The sequence below is a fragment of the Thermobia domestica genome, chromosome 18 (genome assembly GCF_964235325.1).
Source record: "Thermobia domestica chromosome 18, izTheDome1.hap1.1, whole genome shotgun sequence".
Taxonomy (NCBI): domain Eukaryota; kingdom Metazoa; phylum Arthropoda; class Insecta; order Zygentoma; family Lepismatidae; genus Thermobia; species Thermobia domestica.
Genome location: NC_137471.1, coordinates 174,780,377 through 174,793,719, shown reverse-complemented (window position 1 = coordinate 174,793,719; position 13,343 = coordinate 174,780,377). Strand labels below are relative to the sequence as shown.

Genomic DNA, 13,343 nt, shown 5'->3' with positions numbered 1-13,343 from the left:
ACATGAACTAAAGGAGGGAGATAAGCAAAAACGTGCACGTGGTTACTTGAAATAGTTCATAACGGAACGTTGGACCCAATGCTGTATTTTATGAGTGATGAAGCCTGGTTCCATCTGACAGGGCAAGTAAACACCAAAAACAGCAGATACTGGTCAACAACCAATCCCCGTAAGGTTCATGAGGAACCTCTTGACGATCAGAAAATAGGAGTCTGGTGTGCTGTGTCAGCAAGTCGGATTGTGGGTCCTATATTTTTTGAAACAACAGTAAACAGTGATGCGTATATGCGAATATTTTACGAATTTTACGCGCAGTTGACGCACCATGAACGTTCCTATGCCTTCTGTCAATAGGATGGGGCGACCTGTCACAATTCACGCCAATCACTACAACAAATTCATGAAAGATTTACAGAAGAAAGGACTGTGGCAGCCGCGTTCGCCGGACCTGACCACTTGCGACTTGCGACTTTTATGTGTGGGGTAATCTAAAGGGAAAAGTGTATGCAAATAATCCCCAAAACATTAAAAGACCTGAAGGACAATATTCGTAATGAGATTTTGGCAATTGATGCGGCAAAATTGCGCAAAACAACATGTTAGTGCGCGCACAAAAATGCATTGAAACCAATGCGGTCATTTTCAGCTTCTACTGCAAAAGACAAGACAAGATCACAAGATCACTTCAATAAATAAAGTAAGTGCATTTCACTAACCAAATCTTTGCGTTTTGTATGTATTTTTGTATAAGGCCGTGTCGCGCCGGGCCGGTTTTTCGTGCGCCACCTCGTATATAGTATATATATATATTCCTGAAAAGAGTCAACCAGATAGGACTGAGACAGAACCCACTGTCTCTATAAAGATTGTTGCTTTCACGTGATATGATTTCCTTTATTATTGTTCCAACAATTGCTGCATTTGTTTACTATGACAGTATTTGTAAAATTGACTCTGCTGTGTCCCAGGTCTAAGCTGACTTTTTTTTTGGTTGCTGAAATCTGATGTAGCTGTTGAGTTCTTTGCATCGTTGCTCTATGGTGCAACCAGTTTGCCCTACATATGATCTTCCACATCCACAGGGTATACGATATACTCTAGTAGTGCGCAGGTGCAAATTGTCCTTCACTGGTTTGAGTAACGATCTGATGTTTGTTGGAGGTTTGTGAATAATTTTTATAGCATGTCTTATTATTATTTAACAACCGGACAACCGCTTAAATGGGTTATCTTTTGTTATGTCAGATGATTAAAATTTTGCTTTTACTTGTGATCTTAGGTATTAAAGATGTAGGTCTATATTTGGAAATTACTGAAAATTTATCCCTAAATGATCTTCCGCTACAAGAATACCTTAAAACGTGATCAAGAATGTAATAACACTCGTCACTGCAGCCTTCTAGGAACCAGAGTACCAGTCGGAAATAATAATAATAAGCGGACATTTCGCATATACAAAAGCAGCAACAGGAACGCCTCCTTTCGGAAGGTTCTGAATCTAAAGGCTTTCATGACTGCCTTTGCACTGAGGCTATTATTCTACGGGTGGTGTCAGTACCTAGCAACCCTGTTCGGAGCTAGTGAGATCTCCAACTGGCGGTGGTGTCTGTATTTGCTAACAACGTTGTAAGCAAGCACGCAGGTAGCCTTATTGTAGCAGAGGATAACTGTCTTGGATCGTAAACTTCTCTTGGTGGAGGGAGAGGGAAGATTGCTATCCCAAAGACTAAGAAGGAAAACAAGAATACGTTTATACTTTTAGTTCAAAACACATCTAAATTTTGCAGTGTTCTGATCACAATAATAGAATCTAATTAAAATTATTTCAAATTCATTTAGTATTTTCTGTACTGTGATCAGCAAGTACACAGATACGTTTTCATCACCCTGGCTTTTCGGTGTTAACATTTATGGTTACACGGAGAAAAAGGGTCGAACCACAGCTTTGGAAGAGAAATATATATATATATATAGATGTAGATATAGTACATATAACATGCAGAATGTAAAATGTGTTTAATAATAGTTTGATAAATATTAAACAATTACCTTCTGGTCTGTTCTGAAAGTTGTCTCCTCACCATGTCTAGCTCTCTCTGCAATCTCTCATTTTCCTCCCGCAGCTGTAATGAAAACAACATATCATCTCTCAAGGTTAGTTCTCAACACAAATTTAACATAAACATTTACATTTGGCAGCATCAACTTGTCTTAAGAAAGAACAACTAATTGTAATGCAATCTTAATAACAAACAAATGTCTCAGATATCGTTTGCTTGCCTGACGCTAATAGATATCACTACTTGTGTTACTGTTTGCCATTAAATACTTGGATAAACATGGTATGGAGTTTGGAGTACTCAAAAATGAATAACTCAGAAATAAACAAATGTAAAGAACTAAGACATTTTAATTAAGCGCGAGTTTATCTTATAATGTACAGTAAGCCGAAAGCTTGGGCGGAATCACTAATAAAGTTAAGCTGCAGGAGCTTGTCGAGTTGTTCTCGAATGGGACTCGCAATAATTTCCTTTAAAAGTAGGTTTCTATTCAACGAAGGTAGATCTATACTAAAATAATAAAAGGAGATAAAATAAAACGCTGTACGTATCTTATTCAATTACAGTATTTATTTACGCTACGAATTAGTACACTCAGAACTTACGCTGGTCAAAAGAAAAAATGACAATTTTCCGTTTTACGTCCCACGGATCTGCCGCCTAGGCTAAAGGAGACGGTGATGATGAGAAATGAATTAAATGGTGGAATGAACAAAGTGGAGGAAACAAGAGAACTCCGAGGAAACCCACACACAGTGTTTGTGCACCACAAAGTTCGCTTGGCGCAAGATGGGATCGAACCAAGGACCTCATGCAGCAGAGGTAAACGCTCTAACATTGAGCCACCACGGCCTCTTGATGAGAAGAAAATACTGTTCACACTTTAACTATATTTCTTCTAATAATAAAGGAAGGTTTTCTCTACAAATTGCTGCTTGGTTGCTCGATTTTCCACAAAGACTTTCGCCTGAGAAACCATTCTAAGCACATCGGCCATTTTGCCGTATGGCAAATTGCTGCAGTTCCTTTAAAGTTCCGAGAGTATCTTGGTAAGTCTTTAGCCTACACTCTCCTTTAAATTCAAGACTACCTTCTTCTTCCTTTACCTCCTCTTCACGTTTCTGACTAGGCATCATTCTCAATTAACGCATTTATATCTATTGTATCTGTTTCGGTTTGCAAAGATGTCTGTTTCGCAGGCAACATAGTGCATATACACACCTGACCTCTCAAAGGATGTCTTAAATTCCGGAACATGAAATTTTCCATTAAATGGCTTATTCAGGATGTCCACTAAAATTCCAAAATGAAATTTCATGACCTTTTCCTAACCAAACCATAAAATTTCGTAACATTCACTAAACTACTAACAGTATCTACCTTCTTTAGCACTTATATTTATCTTACATCTACTCTCAAAGGTTGTTCCCTGCAGCTACAAAAACTTGGTGTCTTCTCACACCACTTTCAGAATATTCACTGTATATTAGTGGACTAGTTCGGTACCTAACAAGTTCCGTAACTAACCAACAGCAAACACTCACAAATCTACTAATCTTAAAATTGCATATCTAAATACACATAAATTGACAAATGCTTAGCAAGCCTTTAAAAATGTCATACTAATTTTAAACAGTTGTACTGATGGATTCTCTCTCTCATGTGATAAAAATGAAAACGGGAACGAAGCAAAAAAATTCTGAAATATGCAAATGGAAGGTTGTTAGTATATATGTAAACGTTACATGGGGCAAGTTAAATGAATACTCATATCCTCATCAGGATACAGTACAAGAAAATGGGTACAACGAAAATACTCAGAACAGTTTTTGTGCCTCCTCTCAAAGGCTGCATTCCAATTACAAACTATTTGTACACATGTTGGTTGGACCCTCCTTTAAAAAAAAAGTTTTGGAGCTCTTTGTTAGTATATTATTGGTACAACTAAGGTGATCACATTGAAAGTGATTTTTATCAGATGTTGGACTTTTCTTGGGCGAATTAGATGCTTTCACGTTAAGGTATACAACAACATTCAACATAAGACCTTTACGAAGTTCTGATTGCACTGAGAAAAAACAGCTTGAGATAATTATAAAACAAATTAATGTATGGATTATGCTTGCAGTCTATTTCAAGTAAAATATGTATTTTATATCTTAGAAAATATTTTCTGTGAATAGTTTGCTCGGCGACGCCGAGGGACGTTATCCGTCACACGTTGACGGGTTTACGGCCTTAGGTGCCGGTACTACTAGTAAATATGTGAATACATTAGTAAAACTATTAGTATTATTTCTTACGTTTGATGGTAACACAGGAATTCTTCAGAAATTTGGTTTTCCAACAACAACAGTTTAGTTCAATCATTTGTTGCTACTCTTCAAATAAGCATTCTGTAGAATCAATACTAGCAATAGCGTAAAAATTCTTCTCAAATTTAAGAAGCTTAATGCTCGGAGTTCCGAAAACTACGTAATGCTTATTATTTCAATGCTGGATTCAAACTTAAAGAGAGCTGCATTTTCGGAAAAACCCCGTCGTGAAAAAAGTGCTCGGGAATTCCAGTAATTCAATATTTATTTCATACAAGATATTTTGAAACATTTATTTTATAAAACATGAATTAAATGTTTGTTTCAAATTAATATATTTGGTATACTTATTTGGCAAACATCATTGAGGCTCCCGGCATGACTCGATCTACATTTGTTCGTTTGTCTGCCTGTACTACACACACCACAGGGTACAAGCACGAGACACTCTAAATTTCCCTTATAGATTCTCCCCTGGCGTACCAACGTAAAATTTCAAAACGGCGGCCTTTTTAAAAAAAATAGCGGGTATCCACGCTACAAAGCGCAATCTTCGGTCTTTTCAGTTGAAACTTTCAAAGTAGAAGCATGAGAGACTCTAAATTAGCTGTATATATTTTGGCGGCGATTTGATGTAAAATTTCAAAATGGCGGCCATTTTTAAAAAAAGAGCGCGTATCCACGCTACAGGGTGCAATTTTTAGACTTTTAAGTTGAAATTTTGAGGGTAGAAGCACGATACATTCTAAATTTGCTGTATAGATATTCTCGGCGATCCAATGTAAAATTTCAAAATGGCGGCCATTTTTTCACAACAGAAGTGAATAGAAAATTGTTGCAAGTTGTGACAATGACAATCTTGAAATGTAAATCATATTTTCACACTTTTACCCCAAAGACATTGAAATATTTCGGAAAAGAAAAAAACGATTAAACCCGAAAAAAAACCCAGATGGACCCAGGTGGGTTGGGTTTTTTCAAACCCTGATTGGTACCCTATGGTTCATTGGTATCTGAGATGTTGCCACATTGTGCAATTCATGTCTCCAGACGAGGACCCGAAAGACATACAATTATATATATATATTGCTTTGTTTTAGCTTGTAGAATAATGTTCTGTAACCCGTAGGTGCTTTTTTAGAAAACCTTGTGTATATATAATACATATATATATATATATATATATATATATATATATATATATATATATATATATAAATTGTATAAACTACATTATACTATAAAAATTGTATAATATATATATATATAAATTGTATAAACTTATACAAACCTTATAAACCTGTATATATATATATATGCATACATATTTATATTTATATTAAAGATTTTTCACTAAACGCATTGTGAATATTTAAAAAAAAGTGTGTATAATAAATTACTTTTTGTTTTTACTTACATAATTGATAATAATACGGTCCCAATTCTTATCAAGATTTCCTTTGTCGGTGTTGACTTTTGGACTTTCTGGTCTTATGTAATATGCTTTTATATATATATATATATATATATATATATATATAAACATTTAAGGTAGCACGTGGACCGAGTATTTGGTGACCTGAAGGTGTTTTGATAAACATGACATAGCTACTTTGTCTTCTCGCGACTCCTTTATGTATTCTTTTAGTCTAATGCTAATATTTCTTTTAGTTATTCGTATATACGTCGACTTATATGTACAACAAATCTCGTAAGTGCCACTTTTTAAAATTATGGAACACCAGTATGGGAGTAATTTTGAAATAAAAAATGAAATGAAACATCAGCTTAACGTCCAACGTTTATTCCCTTTAGAGTAAGGGAGACGATGATTAAAACAAATGAATAATGATGGAAGAACTGGTAGAATACGAAAGTGGAAGGAAACGGAAGTACCCTGAGAAAACCTATGGACACGATGTTCTCCAACACAAATTTACTTGGTAGGGGGATCGAACCAGGGACCCCATGCACCAAATGTAAGCCCTTTACCGCTGAGCCCTCTAATTTTGAAATAATATTTTGTGTTTCATACGTGTGAAAAATGATTATAATAGAACTAATATATTCATACTCAAAAACACCAGCATCTGATTAACTTAACTATCTAACCTATATTTAAGTTGCTTGATGGTCTCCTTTGCTCCATATATTTTGTTTAGGAAAAAAATCTTCCGCTAGTGAATTATACTACACTTAATTTACTATCTTTAATTACTTAAACAGAGTACTTACTCTTTGGTGATCCTTTTCAGGCGAATGTGGCTTGGAGGAACCGCCGCTAGCATTCTCTGTGCTATCTCCTTCCTGAGCAACATCATTTACACTCAAGTGATCGCTGTGTAACGCTCCATCTGACAAGAAATCGGGCAAACTTTTCGGCACATTAACATCACTAGAAGACTGATTGTTTCTGGAACTGACAGACGAATTAGCTCCGGAGAGCTCTTTTGATTCACTCACAAGAGGTAAGTCAAAAGGCAAACCACACGCAGCGGAATTATTATCCGCATTACTGTTTTCAAAATTTGGCAGATCCAGTGGAATAGAATTTTTAGGTCTATTATCACTTTGTTCTCTGTTCACTGATAGGTCAAGATGTAAATCACTGAGCACTTGTTCCTGAGGCCTATGATCACCTTTGTTTCTTCTATGAACCTTTTTCGCTTCGGATGACAGATTACTCAGCCCATTGCCGCCTGGCCCGTTCACACCATCTAACGCAAAATCTGGCAGGTTGTCCAAATCCACTGGTATCTGAGCGGCGTTTTCATCGGAATTATTCATATAACATTGTTCAATCACGAGATGGTCCTGTACAAAGTCTGGGAGAACAGATGTTAACTCTGGGGTTCCTACCATTCGCGGGTTGCTGCTTCTGTAAACACTGGTAGAGGGCTCTGACGGAGAATCCCTCGAAGACTTCTCGTGGGAAGAACAACTATAAACCTTCGGACGAGCACCTGTTCCTACGTACGTGCTCGAATCATTCTTCAGAAAATGTTTGAAAGAAAATGGGTTCTCTTCACGTCTGTTGCCTTCTGGGCCTACAAAAATATATGCACGTATGAGAACATATACACAAACAAAGATTAAAAATAAGTTACAGAGTATGGCTTTATTAGTTTATATTTACTGGAAAGTAGAAATATATAGGGAAAAGTAAGTTCAGTAAAAGTCATATGTCTTAAGTTCAGAAAAGAACAAAATCAAGATTGATCGTTAAAAGGAACGATCAGAACTGACCTAACATACACAATGTAATCAAAAAATACGGTGAATGTAATTACACAGTGCCATCTATCGATGTTATATCCATTTCAACTAGTAAGCCCGGTAGCCTAAACCTTTGATAGAGTTAGTGCCGAGTTTGAACGAGTTGTGACATGTTAGTTGGCTTCCAGAGCCAGAAGAGTGAGGACATGTTAAGAGTGTCTGTTGCGTGCCAACATTAAGTTTTGTTCTAAGCTGCAAAAAAAGTGCTGAAGAAGCTCACGCAATGTGAAAATCAATGCATGGCGATGAAGCGATGGCACTGAAGACTGTTTACAAGTGGTATGAGCGAGTCAAAAGCGGCAAGGAGTCGGTTGAAAACGAGCAACAATCGAGACGTCCTCCTACGTCAAAAACAAATGAAAACGTCCAGAAAGAGGCACAAATGATTTGTTTAAACAGGCGAAAGTTTTCTGAAGAACTAAACATCTCGTATTGGTCCGTGAAAAGCATTTCCACCGCCGATTAAATTGGCAAATGACTTCTTTCTTCATCACGAAAACCATACCTTGCTTTTGATCTGCGGGTTTCTGAAAAAAGTCCACATTCCCTGTGCTCTCCAGATATAGCGCCATGCGACTTCTGGCTCTTCTCAAACATTAAAACAGTGCTTAAAGGAGAACGTGTAGACACCATTCCTGACATTGAGAGAACAGCTGCCAAAAGAAACCTTCCAGGCAAGGATTCAACGTTGGGATAAGTGCATTGCTAGCCAAGAACAATACTTTGAAGGAGATTAAAACAAATTCCATGGAAGCTTATTACTTCGTTTCTAATAAAATTATTCAGCGTAGTTTTTGATGACACCTCTTATATAATGGAGTCTTCCGAACATGAACAGTAGGACTGCCCAGATATTTCAGAGAAAAAAAATGAATATTTTGACGGTTTGTAGAGGAAAGAAAAAAAGATACATGAAATTGAGAATTTACACATAACAAATATACATATGGTTTTACATAGTAATGTAGAATAATGAGGAAGCTTCATTTAAAAAAAAAAAAAAAAAAAAGCCCGGTAGGAGTTCATGTCGTTTGGATTCCATGTTTATTACTTGTCTCATATAGCCTCGAAGAGAAACTCAAACCCAACCAACTCAATACGTTGACTTCTAACTGTATTTTAATAAAGACTGTATCTCTTAACAATTCTATATCCTTCTTCATACGTTTAAAAAAAAAAACTTTGCAAAACAAATCGAAATTCACAACCATTTGGAATTCTGCTTTTATTAGTTAGTAGTAGCTTTTGTCCCTCACAGTAATATTTCGATCGGTTGAAACTATGATATACTTAAGATAGTGTTGACAGACGAAGACAGATGCTGAAATAAAAAAATAAGTTATTGTTAAACATAAGGTTGAGATGCCGGTTAGGTAGGAGATAATAATAATAATAATAATAATAATAAAAACACGACCTGTTGCATTTTTTTTTCTGAATATGAAGTTACGTCGGTGGGTTGCGTTGTTAACAGTGTGTGCGAAATCAGTTCCTCTAATGTTTTTTTTCACACTAACTTACAAAAACATGTAAAATATCCAGGACTGTAATTTCTTTTGTTTAATACAAAAAACGGAAGTAATCATTTTATGAGGGAAAAATAACGTACAACTTACCCGTAAAACGTACGATCTAATAAACAGTGACAGTTATAGTTGGAATTTCAGTCTTTGAGCAGAATCTTTAAGTGAATAAATGCAATAACAATTGATACTGCTACTAGAATTATTTTCCGGAGGCACCGTGACTCAGTGGTAGAACGTTTACTTCTTGGGCGTGGAGCCCCTGGTTCGATATCCGTCCAAGTATGTTTGTCGTATACTAACGGGTTTTCTCGGGGTACTGCCGTTTCCTCCCACTTTTCATTCTACCAATTCTTCGACCACCATCCATTTGCCTTAATCATCCTTCTTCCTCAGCCTAAACGGACGTTAAACTCATAATTCCATTTCATTTTATTTTTGAATGGTTTCCTATTTACTTCAAATCTTCCAAGAATATTCTTATCCAAGATGATTATATAAGAAAACATATGCAATCTAGTCAGAAAAGTTGCAGAGAAAACCAAAATTATATAAAACAAATTCCTTTTTAATTGGCTACAGAGATGAGTGATATAATTAAAATTATAAACCAACTGACGAGTTACAAGGTGAATAATATACGCATTAAAAAAAAAAAAGAAAAAAAAGTGACCGCAGCATCCAAATACAAATCCGAACGCAGCGACATAGCACAGATATATAACTTGTCGACATTTTTTCACGCCACACTCGAGCACCCGTTTGGAAGACAACACACATAGATGTATTGGATATACTTCCTAAAAAATTCAGACTGATATTTGTAGAGGATATTTAGGACAATATATGTATGTATGTATGTTGACGGCATTCTTTAACATCTCTTTTCAGTACTGATATGAACAAACAGTACAGCTTATAAAACCTGAAAGCTTAAAAGCAGTTTTAATAATTACTTCTATAAGCTAAATGATTATTTTCTTCAAATCTGGATAAAAATAACAAAGCATGGTTATTACCAAAGAAATATAACGGCAATACTTTAAGAACTATTTATATTAATTTTACAGTGAAGAAAATGATTTTTTTTCTTTTTAAATGTAGGTCTTCGAGCAAAGTAAACACACGCACTGAAGATGCCGAAAAGTAATCGCAAAAACAAATCGATTGCAATTGGAATGTTACTGACATGCTTTTGACGAAGGTAAGTATTCAGAGACTTGTTTCTTCCATTCTTTCTCCCGACTTTGCTTGAGTCTTCATTTTGACATTTCAGAATATGAAAGCGTCATGCTTAAGTGAGTACTCAAAACTTTTATAACGATTATTTGGTAAGTATTCCACCATTATCATCCATCTAACGATCAACATCTCTCTTAGCCCCGATGCATAATCGTGGAACGCTTAACTAACTTAAAAAAAATATATAAAATAAAATAAAAAATCTAACATTATTGGGATGACTGTTGCACACGGATTTAGGCGAGAGAAAAGAAATAGAAAATATTGCATCTGGTCTGGATCAGCGATTAATATTTAGGTAAAAATAAATTCATCAATAATAATAATAATAATAATAATAAACAGAATGCTAACACAAGAAATAGTTCGTGTTCAAATAAACTAAATGCAATACCTCACTGTATTTTTTTTAAGTGTAAAACAAACACTCTTGCAGCAATTCTCAAACTTTTAATATGACAATTTTACTGTTCAGTTGTTTGCACTGATAAGACAACCTATCATGCAGCTTTAATCCCTTACCAAGATTGATCCGACAGTTTAAAATCGAACTTCGAAAACACAAATAAGAACATATATCATATTGAAATATTACAAATATATTTAGGTAAGAGTTTTCGAAAATATCTGTAAACATATACTTTTAGAGGAAGACGAAGACTGAGATACATTCAACCAATTACACAAGGTTTCTTTTTAAGTTGAGAAAATATTTTTTAATGTAACTGACTGCATTTATCACTTGGCCATCAGTTCCTCTTGCTTTCGCCTACTTTTCACGCGTACACATTTTGTCCTTTTTCTCGTTATCCATCACAGGTAAACGCTCTTTTACTGAACCACTGCAGCCCTTTTTCACTCTTTCCATTTCATTATCTCAATAAATTTCCAGTCAATTGTGAATTGCATCATTTAAGAAATATATACATTATAAATATACGTAATTTTTAAATTGGTTTTGTGGCCCCGGGTAGTGAAGTCTGTAACGTTCTCGCCTTTTGGCGAGTCCGGTCCCGGGTTCGATTCCCGATGGGGACACTCGGTCGAAAATGTGTAACATTTTCAGGCCAGCCACCCTGAGTGAGATTTTCCTCATTAACACTAGGCAAATACCGGGATGATACCAAACACAATGATCCCAGGTGTTCTTTCTTCCTCCCCAATTCCCAGGGCAGTGTGATCCCCAAGGAACGTCATCCTTCATATGTGACGGGCTAACATGACCATAGCTGTGGAAGCTAGAAACCTAATTCGTAATCCTTAAATTGGTTTAATCTGGCCAGAAGCAGGAAACTTTCATTTCGACTTTTTTACTGGATATTTTTTCCACAGACGCAGTATTTGCTAGCAGAGACTCTCCGTAAAGGAATTGGCTTAACATTGATTTCTGCCCAGAGGACTTACTCAAATCAAATTATTAGATTAATGTCCTGTATATATTCCCCACAGACTACAGAAGACGATTGGAAATAAACAACAAAACAAAAAATGAAATGAAATCTTTAGGTTTTACATCCCACAATTATGCCGGTTAGGCTAAAGGAGACGGTGATGATGAGAGATGAGTGAAATGAAGAAAGTGGCAGGAAACGGGAGAACCCCGAGAAAACCCACAAGCACGGTGTTTGTCCACCACAAAGTCCACACGATACGAGCTGGGATCGAACCAGGGACCCCAAGCACCTGACGTGAACGCTCTAACACTGAGCCACCGCACCCCCTCCACAACAAAACAATACTGAAGCAATAAGAGAGTGTAGGAAAGGAGAACTTCTCATATTCTTAAGGAGCCCCTGCTGTAACACTAACTTACGTTTCACTGCTAATAACATTATAGATGGGGATATAGGAATGTAGTTTACTCCCATAACCAGTCTTTCTTCCTGGTCCAGGAAGGATGGGGGAACGAAATGAGAGGGACTACAGTGGGACGCTCTTTGGTAAAAAGCAGGGTTGGCTGGTTTAAACCAAGGTGGTTTAAACCAAGGTTTAAACCAGCTGGTTTTTTCAAAAAAACCAACTGGTTTAAACCAAAAAACAAAAAAATGTTTGTAAAAGTGTAAGTGTTTGTAAAATCTTGATGAACACACATTTGTGGGTTATCACGTTTCACTCCCGTATATTATTCGTATTATATTCAGACCTAAATTCCCCATTCATTACTCAAAAAGATTATACTACAAAAGCAACTTTTTTTTATAAGTTTATAATTGTTTATTTTGTGATTTTTTTGTAGTTGTTATTATTGTTATGTAATTGCAATCGAAGAAATATTCTAAATATTGTTTCGTTTCAATGTTTACTATTGATAAAATACATCGAAAATGCAGTACCTTTTGTGTGTGTGGGGGGGGGGGGGGCATACAGACCCCACAAGATGCATTTAGTGAAATAAGTATCTTTGGTATCTATTTATGTATAAATGAGTTTGAGCCAAAGTGGACTCAAATAATTCGTATCTTTATTCACTTTTCTTATCGACATGCAGATTAAGTCGTTGTATTTCTTTAATTTGGACCAATAAAAGTTGTTGTTAACTAACTTGAACTAAATTAGTTCTTCTGTACTCCGTAGTACTTTGAAATTGTTCATGTGTAATTCTGTATAATGGTTTCACTTGTGCAACTGTTTATCTTTTTGTCCTGAAATTAGTCTTGACAGTTATATTAAGAAGCATGTAAAGATCAGTACAACGTATTTTTTTTTTTTTTTTTTTTTTAATCAGGATTCCTTCGTGAGTGAGTCGGCAGACGTATTGCATTTGTGGCCAATTAGTCCTGGTTCCGAGTTCAAATGGAGGACAATTTCTCTCGGATGTAACTCGAGAAGCGGTTTTTATTCCGCTTTAAGCTTATGTGATCCCTTCCAGCATAACCCGGTTGTTGCATAATAACATCAAGGCGAAACAAACTTATTTCTGTCCATAT

The 13,343-nt window shown here is 35.9% G+C and overlaps 1 protein-coding gene and 1 long non-coding RNA gene across 2 annotated transcripts in view; one reads left to right on the top strand and one right to left on the bottom strand.

Moving 5' to 3' along the window:
• l(3)04053 (lethal (3) 04053) overlaps positions 1 to 13,343 on the bottom strand; it is a 40,761-nt gene that overhangs the window by 13,729 nt on the left and 13,689 nt on the right. Inside the window, exons 2-3 of the mRNA XM_081745855.1 lie at positions 6,611 to 7,422; positions 2,050 to 2,123 (exon numbers count right to left, since the gene is read on the bottom strand). Of these exons, the coding sequence (XP_081601981.1) occupies positions 2,050 to 2,123; positions 6,611 to 7,422 (886 nt within the window). The remainder of the gene's footprint in view (positions 1 to 2,049; positions 2,124 to 6,610; positions 7,423 to 13,343) is intronic.
• The window catches only part of LOC145675437 (uncharacterized), a 103,036-nt gene continuing 97,124 nt past the window's right edge, over positions 7,432 to 13,343 (top strand). Inside the window, exon 1 of the long non-coding RNA XR_014129116.1 lies at positions 7,432 to 10,378. This is a non-coding gene — a long non-coding RNA (uncharacterized LOC145675437). The remainder of the gene's footprint in view (positions 10,379 to 13,343) is intronic.